The following is a 16,679-nucleotide window of genomic DNA, read 5'->3' on the forward strand; positions in this document are numbered from 1 at the left end:
AGCACTGACCCAGACACGTTCCTCTGTGAGGCGTGCCGTCTGGTGGACCGAGTCCAGCTCCATACCGAGATAAGAGATCCTTTGCATGGGGGCGAGTTTGCTCTTTTCCCAGTTGACCCGATTGCCCAACTGGCTGAGATGCCTGAGCTCCAGGTCCCTGTGCTCGCACAACTGAGCTAGTCTCAGCCAGTCATCGAGATAGTTGAGGATGCGAACAACACGCTCTCTCATGGGGTGGTGACGGGTGACAGGGCCAGCTTGAAGGGTAGGACTTTGTGCTGATACGCTCGATCCTCGAACGTGAAGCGCAGGAATGGCCTGTGTCGCGGGAGGATGGAGACATGAAAGTACACGTCCTTCAGGTCGATCGCTGCAAACCAATCTCGGGGACGGATGCGTTCGAAAATGTGTTTCTGCGTTAGCATCTTGAACGGAAGCTTCTAAAGGGCCCGATTCAAGACACGCAGGTCCAAGATTGGCCGTAACCCACCCCGTTTCTTGGGTACAATGAAGTACAATGAAGTGCAGCAATGCCATGGATGAAGCGGCTTGCCCACAGGCTTTCTAAGCCTTGCCTGTGATTGCTGCGGGACGGAGCGCGAGATGCAAATCTCTCACGCCAATGTGCATTGGCTCGTTTAATCAATACTCGAAGATGACAGGGTCCCTAAGCGTTATCCCAATCAGTATGGTACGTCCGACTAAAGTATACCATATTTACCAATGAATTTGCTTTGAAATAAAGTGTAAATGACAGAAAGACTGTTGAAACAACTGAGTTATCATGATGGATTTCTGTGAAGGAAAGCAAGGCAACTGACTGTGACTCGAGAAAAAGCGCGGTCCTCCGACCTATATAAGAAAAATGTGTTTTTTATATATAAAACATTCATATTTATATATAATATAAATGATGTATAAATATATATACATGCAAATATTTCTAGAATATATACATGCATGTGTGTGCATTTATATATACAAAATAATTATACACAGTACACATATAATGTAAACGCAAACTTTTATTTTGGATGCGATTAATCGTTGCCCAGCACTAAAAATAACCCATGAAACCATATTTACCAATGAATTTGCTTTGATAATAAAGTGTAAATGACAGGAAGACAGCGTTATCATGGTGTATTTCTGTGAAGGGACTGACTGTGACTCTCTCTGTCCCGTAGCCCGAACAAGCGTGGTCCCCCGACCTACAACGAGCACATCTCCAAGCGTGTGGCGTCGATGCCGTCGGTCCAGGAGGGGCTCCACCAGCCCGGGACGCCTCACCGGTACCGAGAGGCTCGCACTGAGTTCAGGCGCGACAAGTCTCCGGCGCGGGCCCTGGACCGGGAGAAGTCCCCGGGGAGGATCATGGACCCTCGACTCGACTGTTCTCCGGGACGCGTGATGGAGCTGCGCAGGGAGAGATCGCCTGGACACGCGTTTGAGGAGCCGAGACAGAGACTGCACACCGGATCCGCTCGAACACCCATCAACACCGTTAACAAGGTCAGGACGACTGAACACACACACACACACACACACACACACACACACACACAGACTCAGTCAAGAGTTCCTCCAGTCTAATGTTCAAAATTCAGAGTGAGACGAGTGTGCGCATGATTCAATGACTTCTTTCAGTTTATTTTATTTTATTTTTTTATATTATATGCTATATATATTATAGTTTGTAATATATAATTTTTATAGTTTGTAATATATAATTTTTATATATTGTAATATATTGTAATTTTTTTATATATATTTTGTATCGTATCATTTTATATGTAAACTATTACTGTTTTGTTTGCAACAACAAACTGTAGTGAAACAGGAAAACATGACACTATATTATATTATATTATATTATATTATGTAAGGAATAATTGACTCCGGTCCGTTGAATTATTAGAAAAATAATGCACACCCAATGTGGTAATGCGGTCACGACACAGAGCATTATTTTTCTAATAATTCAACGGACCGGAGAAGGTCAGTGTCGCTGTGGGTTTTGGTTCTTTCGCTGTTGTCGGCTGTAAGGACCTTTGAAATTGAAATCATTTGGCGAAGTGATATGGACATGTAATGCGGTCAAAACCTGCCTGGAACTACTTTATCTGTGCGTTTCCCTGAAAATATCTGCACACCTTAGAACGTTCATCAACCAATCAGATTCGAGCATTCAACAGCCCCGTAGTTTAAATTATATTACCAATATCAAAGTTATTCTTACGTTCACTTTATTAAACTTGATTTCACAGCAAAAACACACGAAGCACAAGCTGAAGGTGGACGTAATACAATTATACTAATTCTAAAACCTGTGTTTGTGTGTCCAGCAGGTGTGGGATCAGTCGTCGGTGTGAGTGACATCAGAAGAATCACGTGTCATCAGATCCCGAAACTCCCAGCACAACGTCCCGCTCCACATGGCCTTAGAAACACAACACACAGATCTGGCCAGCGTTTACTAGTGCGAACCTTTCTAAACCACACTAACACACAGATTGTTTGTCTTGATTTTCCTGTCCTTCTCTTTTATGTCCGATGGAAGCTCGTTTCTGCCACAGAATAGAAAAAATAACACAAGAAAGACATTTTAATCGTACAATTCTGACTTTTTCTCACAATTGCTAGTTTATATCTGTCATTAGGAAAGTTATGAGTTTGCTATTGCGAGTTTACATCTCATAATTCTGGCATAATTCACAATTACGATTTTTTTTGCTTCTGCCATGGAAAAAAAATATTTAAAACGGTATTTATAACTTTTATTTCACAAATCTGACTGTTTTTCTCACAATTGCGAGGTTACATTGCGTTGAATTGCGAGAAAAAATATCTAAATTGTGAGATTAAAAGTTAGTATTATTATTGCCAGTTTACGTCTCACAATTCTGACTTTTTCGTAGAATTAAAAAAAAAGTACTAAAAATTTAGATTTTTAAAATTAACTTTTCTCAGAATTGTGAGATAAAAAGTAGAAGAAAAAAACAGTTTGAGAAGAAAGTTCAAATTGCGAGGTATAAGCTTGCGATTGTGAGAGGAAAAATTCTAAATTGTGCGATAAAACGTCGCAATTACCTTTTATATATTCTTTTATATAAACTGGCAATACTGAGCGACTTTTTTTATCTCACAATTTAGATTGTTTTTTTTTTTTTTTTTCAAAATTCAGCACAACATAACCTTGCAATTATGAGAAAAACAGACCGATTTGTGAAATGAAAAGCTATAAATGCCATTTTTATTCTTTTCTTTTTTTTTCCCTGGCAGAAGCAGAAAAAAATCTTATTTGCAATCTTAAACTTGCAAATGAAATATATAAACTAGCCATTGTGTGAAAAAAGGTCAGAATTGTAGATTAAAATGTCTTACTTTTGTTTTGTTTTTCTATTCCGTGGCAGAAATGAGTTTCTATACTTTCCCCTCTCTCTTCCCGCACTACCCACAATCCCCGGCGACAGCGTAGCGTCCGTCTCGACGGAACGGAATCTTTGTAAACCTTCAGAATGTCACGTTTAACCCTTTGTAAATACGCCCACGTGATGTTTTTTATAAGACAATATCGAAGCGAATCGCGAGGCGGGTCTATTTTTGTTAAAATCGAAGCGCGAGGAACCGGTTTGTAACGGATGGATTTTGTCTCAATCTGAACATTTTTGCTTGAATCAAGCTGGCTTGTTTTCGTTGTGTCACGTACCGGCTCGATGTTCGGTGTCGTGTTCGGAGCAACTCCCGTCGTGGCGTGTGTCGTCCGCTTCCCATGAGCCATGATGAACTCAGGATTAGAATGTATGAATCCTAAAGGAATCACTCTCGAATTTCTCCTCAGATGAAGTGCCACCGACGCCATTTCCCGCTCACCGTGATGATGTGTTTCGCGCGTTTAACTCATTCGTGCGGTGACGTCTCGTTCTGTCGCATGGAGACGTTGTAACGGGTCTGTTCTTTTCCCGCTTCTCATTTCTCATCACGCGCTAATCGATGCTGATGTTAACCGACCGCTGACCAGAGATGTAGCGTTTCTTGTTTTATTATTTTTTATGATTATGGTCCAATAGCATTATCTATAGCCACTAATAAACAAAAAGTTCTATCTTTATCTGAGCCTCTGCGTCTTTCCTGAGTCTCTTTACTTTCTTTAATTGTACTTTCATAATCATGTTTTCAGGTGAAACTGGATTTTCGGTGAGACAAAATGTAGGATTGGACTTGATTTTCTCCTTCAGGGGTTATTACATTATTAAATGTTATTATTAAAATGTTATTACATTTTGATTAAAGATTATGAACTTTGAATTGGGTTGAATCAGACCAGGAACATTTATTGAGAAAGTAAAGAGTCGTGTTGGTTAAACCTCGAGGTTCACATCTTTAATGCATTAAAAAAACTCTACATAAGCTTATAAGACAGAACTAAAACCATATTTAATCTAATCAGTAACTTCTCATTAATTAGTGAATGCACTAAAGTTTTTGAATGTTGCCAATGTTTTTACCATGTTATTACTTCATTTACCCCCTTTTATTCATAAGAAAAGTTTAGAAATTCTTTTAAAGGTTTCAAGAACTGCAGCTAAAACCAGTCTGATGCAAGAAAATATACATTTTTATCAATATTATAATTTTATCAATATTTATAAATAATATTTATGAGAAATTTTATTCGAATATATCATAAGTTGAAATTTATATGAACATATATGAGAATTACCAGTGTGAACTCTTTGACTTCAAACGCTTAAAACAGTCTAAATTCATAAAACCTACATTTTCTTTTTCTAACAAAACAACATCAAACTAAATATATTAATTTTACATCCATAAACCTTTACTTTCATATGAAAAAATAATGATAAACTCACTTTTCATGCTGTAACGGTTCATCAATGAGTGGCAGCAAAGTGATGTGTGGACACTTCCCAAACCCTCAATGAACTTTTGCTCTACAAACATTAAGATGTTACTTTTTTTTGTCATTTAATATTAATTTCAGGATTATTGTGTTTATGCATGTGCAATGTGAGTGTATGAAGGATTTTAAGACCATTTCAAGTGGAAAAATAAACTGCATAATTTCACGTGTAAAGCCACAGTTCACTTTCAGAATGCAAAAGGTGACACAATTTAGTTTAAATGGTTATATTTTGTAATTTTTTTATTTGAAAATATCTGAGGGGGAAAAATGTGTATTTTGATTCTTAACACACAAACACAAAAAAATCTTTTAATGTAAGTAACATTAATAATGACACTGACGTTGTATCGAGAGGATCAATCCTCACATAAAAATACTGATACCAAATGTTTATCTTGTAAATTGTCTTGTGAAAATGAATGGGTAAAATAAAGAGAGAGCTGATAATGACAGAGACAGAAACTTATTACAGCCTGGGTTTATGTGAAGATTGTTTGAAGTTGCTTAAATTGAAAGTTAAGCCTATTAAATGTTAAAAAATAATAATAATGACTTTCAATCATGCTGTAGAAGCTGGATGCCTTGAATTACTCATTTCATCCCCATAACTTCAGTTTACTTCATTATCCATAACTTGTTTATTATAAAAATCATGAGTATCAAATATGATCATCAGGGTTTTGAGGAAGGTTTATTAGTTCATCTCTCAATCATCATTGTATTGCATTGCATTATATGTTTTAAACTACAGAGCTTTGATCATAAAACTAATCATTTAAATATCATCTTACTAAGACATGTATTACTAGCAGATATTTATATGCATTTTATGCAAGAATCTGCTTTACTGTTATAAAGATCTTATTGATTTACATTACATTTACATCACTTTAAATATCAGCATCTGAACCAAATTCCATATTTTTGTTCCGTTTTGAGCCTCGGAGTAAAATTATAAAATTGAGCTGTTTAGTCCTTCATATTCTCATTATATAGCAAACTTTTTTTATTTTTCATCTAAAGGTTCAATAAACTTACATAAAAGAAGAAAAAAAAAAAGATTTCTCGGGTTATTATTTCATATGTCAAGCTTTAGGGTTAGTAGGAAACCAGTAGTCAAATTCTCTATAGATTTATCAGATTGCACATTTTCAGCCAGGACTACGGGTTCATTAACTCAGGGTAAAAAATGAACCTAAATCAACAAGTTCATCTTTTTTTAATTATTTTTTTAAATCACGAGCATCAATGAAACTCAGTCTCGTGGCTCAGGTTGGCAGTGTGTTGTGCTTTAATTTCATTCACACAAACGCCATAAGCGACAGTGTTAGCAGCTCATACAAACCCTGTCCAACATAGAGAGGAAAGACAGAAGCATTGCATTGTGGGAGATTTCATCAGGGCAAACACAACCAGACAGCAGACACGTTTGAGATGGTCGTCACACAAGGATCTTTTCCGTTATCGTCCCGATCCTGTGTGTATTGCTCAAATTCGTGAAACTCCATTTAGTCCGTCAAGCTTTCATTGCATTGGCTGTACATGTGACATAATATACATACAAAGTTCATGTACACAGATTCAAGTGTGCAACACTCCTCCGGCGTCAGAAGCCGTGTGTCCTACGGGAATAGTTCAGGGATATTAAAGTTCTGTCATCATTTCCTCAGCCTCATGATGCTTCAAACCTGAAGAACGTCTGCAACAAAAGGACGGTGAGCCAAATTTAACTTTCGGATCTCATTTGCATACACGTTCTATTCGTCTATCATAGTGCACTATTTGTATGAACTATATATGATTTTTTTTTTTTTTGAAACATGATCATAAAAATAATCAGAATGAGATCAGGGATGCACAAAACATTAAGAGGAATGTTATTTTTTTTAAGATTCTGAAGTCTTAAATAATCCTTAAATAACTTCTTAAAGTTCAGATAGCCTCCAACTTGTAATATCAAGCATTACAATATACCCACATATGATGCAGATCACTATTAATACACTCCTAGCGATGTGCACGAGTTCTCTGAGTGACACCTTTGATTATAATGTAAACACAGATTGGTCATGATTATGCATGACGTGACTTTGAATAAATTCAGTATTTAAAATGCAGCATTCGATTTGATAATCGCACTATATTGTGATTTTAAGTTTTATTTTGATTAATATAAATAAATGTTTAAAGGAGGTGTGTGTGGAATCCAGGAACCCTTGTTATTAGTGACCCCGGTGGTGTCCCGTTTAAAAATATTTACATCAATGGTCTACATAATTATACAGACGTATCACAACAATCCTCTATTCAAAACTTTGGAAAAAAATTTTTTTTTCAAATGTAAATATTTTTATATATGGGATAAAATCAGATTCCAGGATGGAATTCCACTGATGAGGGGTTGAACCCGGAAACGTTCTGCGCACCTTGCACTTTTGCACTTTATTTGTCGAGCTTTTTGGCCTATATTCGAGTGCGGATCTTTTTCCTGATTTTTGAGGTCCTTTTGGATCTACGCACCGCAAGAAGTTATTACTCATCAGTTTGGGACTAATGTTTGGCGCTGCACCTTTCCATCCCCTTGATCGGTGAATCCAGTCGCTGGATTGGGATCCACAGAGGAAAGTGATGTCATTCTTTAGATGTGCACTTTGGTCATACAGAAGCACATGAGAGTGAGTAAATGATGAGCTCTCGATCCCAATCCCTTGAGCGCTGGCGTTGAGCCGGTTCTCCGTGTGTTCCGGCAGGGATCCGGCTCAGTTGGAGCTGGCGGGGATGGGGTTTTCCAGTTCTCCGTGTGATCCGGCTGGGATGCGGCAGGGATCCGGCTCAGATGGAGCTGGCGGGGATGGGGTTTTCCAGTTCTCCGTGTGATCCGGCTGGGATGCGGCAGGGATCCGGCTCAGATGGAGCTGGCGGGGATGGGGTTTTCCAGTTCTCCGTGTGATCCGGCTGGGATGCGGCAGGGATCCGGCTCAGATGGAGCTGGCGGGGATGGGGTTTTCCAGTTCTCCATGTGATCCGGCTGGGATCCGGCTCAGTTGGAGCTGGCAGTGATGGGATTCTCCGTGTGTTCCGGCTGGGATCCGGCTCAGTTAGAGCTGGCGGGGATGGGGTTCTCCATGTTGATCGGTCTGGGATGCGGCAGGGATCCGGCTCAGTTAGAGCTGGCAGTGATGGGATTCTCCAGGTCTCCGTGTGTTCCGGCTGGGATCCGGCTCAGTTAGAGCTGGCGGGGATGGGGTTCTCCGTGTGATCCGGCTGGGATGCGGCAGGGATCCGGCTCAGTTGGAGCTGGCAGTGATGGGGTTCTCCAGTTCCAGGTCTGCCGGAGGGAGCGCGGGAGGAACGGATGAGGGCCGGAGGTGCCCGACACACGCCTGACACACGCGGTTCGGCTCGCGGAGCTGTTGACTCGCTAGCGCCACCTTCTGGTCACAGCAGCTCGAGCAGAACACATTCCCACAGTTCCTGCAGCGGAGAGAGAGAGTGAGGAATTAACACTTCTAATGTTCATAAACTACTTAAGCTTCACATATACACTCCCAGTCACAACTCTTAGATCGGTAAGATTTTTAATGTTTTTAAAAAGTCTTTTGCTTCTATTATTAAATTATAATAATATTTCACATTTTTACTGTATTTATTTGTATTTTTAATCAAATAAATGCAGCCTTGGTGAGCAGAGGAGACTCTTTTAAAAACATTAAAATTCTTACCGACCCCACACTTGTGACTGGTAGTGTAGTAATTCATACGAAATGGACTTTGAGACACTGGTGTGCATATTTGCAGTAGAATCTCTAGTGTGAGAACAAGCATGAGGATGGAGACGCTACAGTGGAGGACGATGTGAATGAGTGTGTGTGAGAAGGGAAAGATGGATGGACAGAAGAGGAGAAGGAAAGTCTCACCAGGCCTCATCAACCGGCTCTCTGCCACTGCAGCAGAACGAGAGAGAGAGAGAGAGAGTCCGATCAGACGACACTCAGACTCACACACACTGCTTCCAACTAACAACAGAACACTATGCGCTTCAGCTGTGTATTTACTCGACAAATGCGTTTTGGGGGCCTGAAAATGAGCACATTATTGTCCTGAAACTACAAAAACTTGCATTTATGAAAACGGTGATGCGCATGTGTACTACGTGTCTACAAAGTGACATCGCCATCTACTGGCCTGGCAGGAGAATACAGCGCTGTCGTCTGTATGTGAAAAATGCGAAGGAAAAACTTTTTTTAGTTTTTACGTTTTAAGTACATGGTTGTCGTGTAAACGAACCCTCAGATTCATTCAGTGAGCCGCTGCGCTTATCAAGTCAAATAGAACCTCATATTAAATATAGAAAAATTAATATACATATTTAAAGTCCCCCTGTAGTCAATCATTCCCTTAAAACTCATCAAAATGTCATATTTAAACGTTTTTTTCATTGAAAATTTTTGTCATGCCTTAAAATATCTTGAATGTAACTCGACACCCTTGCCTCATTTAGTATGCGTGGTTCTATGAATATGCAAATGAGCCCCGCCTCCACTCACTCCCTCAGCTCAGAGATCCACTGGTTGACGATCACACGTTGATCTGATTGGTTACAAGGTAGTTTGTGACGTCAGAAACACCAGCGATTTCAAAGTGTGTTTTTGAGACTGTCTTTGGTTCACTGCAGTTTTAAGGAGGAAATACTCAGCAATGCTGTCGACTTATGAATTTACACATGCTTTGTCTTAAAGCAGATTAAAAACACCACATAGACACATAAACAACATTAAAAGCTGGATTTACACCACAGGGGAACTTTAAATGAATAAACCAGAATTAATTTTGTGATTCCAGAATCCAGTTTTTCAATCAAAAAAAAAGATTTATTTAAGATTAATTTAGATTATAACACTTTATAACACGGTCTCATTTGTTAAGATCAGTAAATGCATTAACTAACATGAACTATGAGCAGTATATTTCACATCATTTATGAACCTTTATTAATGTTCATGTTAGTTCCCAGTGCATATTAATATTAACAGATACAAGCTTTGATTCTAATGATACATCAGTAACTGTTGAGATTCAGATTAAAAAACACAGAAGAACTATTGTTCATTGTTAGTTCATGTTAACTAATGACACCTTAGTGTTACTGATTATTTTAATAAAGAAATAAAGTTCATTGAATTTAAATTCAGTATAAAGTTTGGCAAGGTCCTTAAAAGACGTTACCCAGGGTTCAGTGCGGTGTGAAACGCTTGAAGGAATATTCCAGATAAACTCAATCCATAACATTTGTGCCATTATGTTGATCACAAAAAATAATTTTAACTCATCCCTTGTTTTCTTTTAAAAACACACACAGAAATGGAGGTTACAGTGAAGCACGTACAATAGAAATGAATGAGGCAGGAAAGGATTTAAAAGCAGAAATGTGAAGTTCAGAACTCAAAGCTTCCTCAGAAAATGACTCGTTTTGGATTTTGTCACATTATTACATCATAGTGTGACGAAAGTCCGCCTCTTCAGAAGAAGGTCAACGCCCACTTCTACATATCACCTCTTTAGCCCCGCCCACTGATTCTCACACGTCATGTAGCAGTGAATACAAGAGCGACGCAAACACAGGATTACAAGACTTTATTGAAGCGGGATGAACTTTATTTTGAACAAAGTTCCAGTTCGATCGCTTCATTTTACTGCGGATTCGTTTGTGAACATGACCGTTCAGAGAGACTGAGAATAAAAGCTGATGCAGTGACGACTACACTGGACCCGACAGTAACGTCGCGACACACACGTGTGAGTAACTGTGTGTTTTACCATGTGACTCTATTGCTGATCGATTGAGATGTTCTGAGTATTTCGCCGCAGTCGAACTCAAGAGCTGTGATTCGCTTCAGCACTCATGGGGTTAATGCGTGGGATTCTGGGATACAGGAGAAAGATCCGCTCCAGTCGCTGTAATCCTGAGTAAAAGCTGCAGTGAAAGACTGTTTTCTCATCAGTAAAGCTGAATCGCCCATAAGAACGACAGCGTGACAAACGATTCATTCATAATTCTGTTCAAAACACCGTAAATGATCATTTCTCAACTATAACTGTTGTAACTTCAAGCACTTAAACTTTATTTAAAGATTTATAAAGCACATGTAATAAGCATGAATGTTTCACATTGCTGGCAAACGTTACAAGATATTTTTCAACATCGGAATCTAATAACGGGGACATAGAAAATTATTTTAATATGCAAAACTGTTAGCCAATCACAGCAGTGGGCGTTTACTTCCAGGTCTCGAATGAGACGCCCATCAACACTGAGTGTTTGAGAGAGAGGGCCAAAAACAGATTATTATTTATCATCTAAATTAGGAGGTTTTTGATGTTAAAATATTAAAAGTGGAGCTCAGAGAACATTAGAAAAGAAAAGAAAATGCAGTTCATGACCCCTTTAAACAGAAAAGGTTGATAAGTGATTTTCACACTAAAATCATATTGTCTACACTGCAAAAAAAATGCTTTTCTTACTCAGTATTTTAGTCTTGTTTCCAGTCCAAATATCTAAACATTCTTAAATCAAGATGCATTTACTAGAGGAGTAAAATTATATTATAAAAAGATATTATATCTTGTTTTCTGTGGAATTAATCCAAATGAAGTGAGTTTTTGCTTAAACAAGCAAAATTATCTGCAAATGGGGTCAGAAAATAATTTTAATTCAAACAGAAACAATATAATTTTGCTTGTTTTTGGATTTTTTTCTCCCCATAAAACAATAATTAATATCATGTGTCATTTCACTCATCTAGTAAATGCATCTTGATTTAAGAATTTTTAGATATTTGGACTGGAAACAAGACAAAAATACTAAGTAAGAATATATAATATTGCAGTGTGTGTCTTGTGGCTGTACTAGTGAGTGTTTTAACGCTGAGCATTAATGATCGTGGAATATTCCTGTAATTCCCGAGTGTATCCGGGTCTCACCTGCAGTGATGCTTCCTGGCCAGCCAGAATGTCCTCTCGCAACCATAGCAACGGGACGCCGGGTGATCCGAGTACCACTGTGTCACCTGGACACAAACAGAACACGTCAACACACCAGTGTCGGGGAAAATTACTTTTTTAGATGCATATTTAACCACCTTTGTCAGAAGATTAAGATCACGTGAAGTCGCCCTGCCAAACCACACTACAATGTGATCTGTCAATATACTCTCAATTGTACAGCGGTAAAAGTTTTGTAGAATGTTAAGGGACATACCATATTTCTTGAGACACCTTAAGAAATAAAGCCTCTGATGTGCCTTCTTAATGGCACAGCTGATATGGAAGGACCATAAAGGGAGTCTGAAACAAGCTAAATGATCTGCCATTGGGATCAGAAAAATAATGTTTCCGTTTGAATTAAGATTATTTTTCTGACCCCATTGGCAGATCATTTTGCTTTTTTTAAGCATAAACTCTCTTCATTTTGATTTTCCCCCCAGAAAACAAGACATAATATCATATGTCATTTTACTCCTCTAGTAAATGCATCTTGATTTAAGAGTTTTTAGATATTTGGACTGGAAACAAGACACAAATACTGAGTAAGAAAAGCATTTTTTGCCGTGTGACGTCCGTTCTCTCCATGATCCGCTCACCTCTGCTTCCCGTTGTCCGATCTGTTCCCAGCTGGACTCAGACAGGAGATCAGTGGCACCACAGCGCTGTAACTCCAGGTTATTCTCCCCGTCCGGAAGAGACGTCTGTGGCTCAGAGAAGAAGAAGTGTTAGAGCTGCTGAAGTTAATGAGATTAACAGCCTCTTTACACCAAGGACTATAACTATAACTTTAATCACTATAATCATGTCTACCGGACAATTATAACTATAATGTTAACTATGATAACCACAATGTTAACTATAATGATAACTATTATAACTTTAATGACCAACAATGCTGATAACTACAATGTTGTGCAATCTTGACACAAATTAATTCATTATGAACAATGTATCACTAATTATTGACAACTGTGGTAAAACATCAATGCTTGGGTTTTAAATCTTTAAGTGCCAACAAACAGTTTTGGCTTGTTTCCATTGTGTTGTGGCTTGATTCGTTGTGTTGTGGCTTGATTTCGTTGTGTTGTGGCTTGGTTTCGTTGTGTTGTGGCTTGGTTTCGTTGTTTTGTGGCTTGATTTCGTTGTGTTTTGGCTTGATTTCGTTGTGTTGTGGCTTGATTTCGTTGTGTTGTGGCTTGATTTCGTTGTGTTGTTGCTTGATTTCGTTGTGTTGTGGCTTGGTTTCGTTGTTTTGTGGCTTGATTTCGTTGTGTTTTGGCTTGATTTCGTTGTGTTGTGGCTTGATTTCGTTGTGTTGTGGCTTGATTTCTTTGTGTTTTGGCTTGATTGCGTTGTGTTGTGGCTTGATTTTGTTGTGTTGTGGCTTGATTGCGTTGTGTTGTGGCTTGATTTCGTTGTGTTGTTGCTTGATTTCGTTGTGTTGTTGCTTGATTTCGTTGTGTTGTTGCTTGATTTCGCTGTGCCTGTGGCTTGATTTCATTGTGTTGTGGCTTGATTTCGTTGTGTTGTTGCTTGATTTCGCTGTGCCTGTGGCTTGATTTCGTTGTGTTGTTTGATTTCGTTGTGTTGTGGCTTGATTTCGTTGTGTTGTGGCTTGATTTCGTTGTGTTGTGGCTTGATTTCTTTGTGTTTTGGCTTGATTTCGTTGTGTTTTGGCTTGATTTCGTTGTGTTGTTGCTTGATTGCGTTGTGTTGTGGCTTGATTTCATTGTGTTGTTTGATTTCGTTGTGTTGTGGCTTGATTTCGTTGTGTTGTGGCCTGATTTCGTTGTGTTGTGGCTTGATTTCGTTGTGTTGTGGCTTGATTTCTTTGTGTTTTGGCTTGATTTCGTTGTGTTGTGGCTTGATTGCGTTGTGTTGTGGCTTGATTGCGTTGTGTTGTGGCTTGATTTCGTTGTGTTGTTGCTTGATTTCGCTGTGCCTGTGGCTTGATTTCATTGTGTTGTTTGATTTCGTTGTGTTGTGGCTTGATTTCGCTGTGCCTGTGGCTTGATTTCATTGTGTTGTGGCTTGATTTCGTTGTGTTGTGGCTTGATTTCGTTGTGTTGTGGCTTGATTTCGTTGTGTTGTTGCTTGATTTCGTTGTGTTGTGGCTTGATTGCGTTGTGTTGTGGCTTGATTGCGTTGTGTTGTGGCTTGATTTCATTGTGTTGTTGCTTGATTTCGTTGTGTTGTTGTTTGATTTTGTTGTGTTGTGGCTTGATTGCGTTGTGTTGTGGCTTGATTGCGTTGTGTTGTGGCTTGATTTTGTTGTGTTGTGGCTTGATTGCGTTGTGTTGTGGCTTGATTGCGTTGTGTTGTGGCTTGATTTCGTTGTGTTGTGGCTTGATTTCGTTGTGTTGTTGCTTGATTTCGTTGTGTTGTTGTTTGATTTTGTTGTGTTGTGGCTTGATTGCGTTGTGTTGTGGCTTGATTTCGTTGTGTTGTGGTTTGATTTCGTTGTGTTGTTGTTTGATTTTGTTGTGTTGTGGCTTGATTTCGTTGTGTTGTTGCTTGATTTCGTTGTGTTGTGGCCTGATTTCGTTGTGTTGTGGCTTGATTGCGTTGTGTTGTGGCTTGATTTCGTTGTGTTGTGGCTTGATTGCGTTGTGTTGTTGCTTGATTTCGTTGTGTTGTGGCTTGATTTCGTTGTTGTGGCTTGATTTCGTTGTGTTGTTGCTTGATTTCGCTGTGCCTGTGGCTTGATTTCATTGTGTTGTTTGATTTCGTTGTGTTGTGGCTTGATTTCGTTGTGTTGTGGCTTGATTTCGTTGTGTTGTGGCTTGATTTCGTTGTGTTGTGGCTTGATTTCTTTGTGTTTTGGCTTGATTTCGTTGTGTTGTGGCTTGATTGCGTTGTGTTGTGGCTTGATTTCGTTGTGTTGTTGCTTGATTTCGCTGTGCCTGTGGCTTGATTTCATTGTGTTGTTTGATTTCGTTGTGTTGTGGCTTGATTTCGCTGTGCCTGTGGCTTGATTTCGTTGTGTTGTGGCTTGATTTCGTTGTGTTGTGGCTTGATTTCGTTGTGTTGTGGCTTGATTTCGTTGTGTTGTTGCTTGATTTCGTTGTGTTGTGGCTTGATTGCGTTGTGTTGTGGCTTGATTGCGTTGTGTTGTGGCTTGATTTCGTTGTGTTGTGGCTTGATTGCGTTGTGTTGTGGCTTGATTTCGTTGTGTTGTTGCTTGATTTCGTTGTGTTGTTGCTTGATTTTGTTGTGTTGTGGCTTGATTGCGTTGTGTTGTGGCTTGATTGCGTTGTGTTGTGGCTTGATTGCGTTGTGTTGTGGCTTGATTGCGTTGTGTTGTGGCTTGATTTTGTTGTGTTGTGGCTTGATTGCGTTGTGTTGTGGCTTGATTGCGTTGTGTTGTGGCTTGATTTCGTTGTGTTGTGGCTTGATTGCGTTGTGTTGTGGCTTGATTTCGTTGTGTTGTGGCTTGATTTTGTTGTGTTGTGGCTTGATTGCGTTGTGTTGTGGCTTGATTGCGTTGTGTTGTGGCTTGATTTCGTTGTGTTGTTGCTTGATTTCGTTGTGTTGTGGCTTGATTGCGTTGTGTTGTGGCTTGATTTCGTTGTGTTGTGGCTTGATTTCGTTGTGTTGTTGCTTGATTTCGTTGTGTTGTTGTTTGATTTTGTTGTGGCTTGATTTCGTTGTGTTGTTGCTTGATTTTGTTGTGTTGTGGCTTGATTGCGTTGTGTTGTGGCTTGATTTCGTTGTGTTGTGGCTTGATTGCGTTGTGTTGTGGCTTGATTGCGTTGTGTTGTGGCTTGATTTCGTTGTGTTGTTGCTTGATTTCGTTGTGTTGTTGTTTGATTTTGTTGTGTTGTGGCTTGATTGCGTTGTGTTGTGGCTTGATTTCGTTGTGTTGTGGCTTGATTTCGTTGTGTTGTGGCTTGATTGCGTTGTGTTGTGGCTTGATTTCGTTGTGTTGTGGCTTGATTTCGTTGTGTTGTTGCTTGATTTCGTTGTGTTGTGGCTTGATTTCGTTGTGTTGTGGCCTGATTTTGTTGTGTTGTGGCTTGATTTCGTTGTGTTGTTGCTTGATTTCGTTGTGTTGTGGCTTGATTTCGTTGTGTTGTGGCTTGATTTCGTTGTGTTGTGGCTTGATTTCGTTGTGTTGTGGCTTGATTTCGTTGTGTTGTGGCTTGATTTCGTTGTGTTGTGGCTTGATTTCGTTGTGTTGTTGCTTGATTTCGTTGTGTTGTTGTTTGATTTTGTTGTGTTGTGGCTTGATTGCGTTGTGTTGTGGCTTGATTTCGTTGTGTTGTGGCTTGATTGCGTTGTGTTGTGGCTTGATTGCGTTGTGTTGTGGCTTGATTTCGTTGTGTTGTGGCTTGATTTCGTTGTGTTGTTGCTTGATTTCGTTGTGTTGTTGCTTGATTTCGTTGTGTTGTGGCTTGATTTCGTTGTGTTGTGGCTTGATTGCGTTGTGTTGTGGCTTGATTGCGTTGTGTTGTGGCTTGATTTCGTTGTGTTGTGGCTTGATTTCGTTGTGTTGTTGCTTGATTTCGTTGTGTTGTTGCTTGATTTCGTTGTGTTGTGGCTTGATTTCGTTGTGTTGTGGCCTGATTTTGTTGTGTTGTGGCTTGATTTCGTTGTGTTGTTGCTTGATTTCGTTGTGTTGTGGCTTGATTTCGTTGTGTTGTGGCTTGATTTCGTTGTGTTGTGGCTTGATTTCGTTGTGTTGTGGCTTGATTTCGTTGTGTTGTGG

The 16,679-nt window shown here is 39.4% G+C and overlaps 2 protein-coding genes across 6 annotated transcripts in view; one reads left to right on the forward strand and one right to left on the reverse strand.

Moving 5' to 3' along the window:
• The window catches only part of cita (citron rho-interacting serine/threonine kinase a), a 130,807-nt gene extending 127,203 nt beyond the window's left edge, over positions 1–3,604 (forward strand). The window contains exons 49-50 of the mRNA XM_079871938.1: positions 1,188–1,512; positions 2,349–3,604. Coding sequence (XP_079728064.1) covers positions 1,188–1,512; positions 2,349–2,372 — 349 coding nt within the window. The 3' untranslated portion in view covers positions 2,373–3,604. The remainder of the gene's footprint in view (positions 1–1,187; positions 1,513–2,348) is intronic.
• A 2,855-nt stretch (positions 3,605–6,459) lies between these two features.
• LOC307158911 (phosphatidylinositol-3,5-bisphosphate 3-phosphatase MTMR3) overlaps positions 6,460–16,679 on the reverse strand; it is a 28,941-nt gene continuing 18,721 nt past the window's right edge. For 3 of the 5 annotated variants that reach the window (XM_079871903.1, XM_079871902.1, XM_079871901.1), the window contains 4 exons: positions 12,568–12,672; positions 11,909–11,994; positions 8,845–8,871; positions 7,654–8,401 (listed from right to left, as the gene is read on the reverse strand). In XM_079871903.1, the coding sequence (XP_079728029.1) occupies positions 8,215–8,401; positions 8,845–8,871; positions 11,909–11,994; positions 12,568–12,672 (405 nt within the window). In that variant the 3' untranslated portion in view covers positions 7,654–8,214. Of the gene's footprint in view, positions 8,402–8,844; positions 8,872–11,908; positions 11,995–12,567; positions 12,673–16,679 lie in introns of all 5 variants that reach the window. The other 2 variants (XM_079871904.1, XM_079871900.1) reach the window with 1 other exon arrangement.

Source organism: Squalius cephalus (assembly GCF_949319135.1).
Source record: "Squalius cephalus genome assembly, chromosome: 5".
Lineage (NCBI taxonomy): Eukaryota > Metazoa > Chordata > Actinopteri > Cypriniformes > Leuciscidae > Squalius > Squalius cephalus.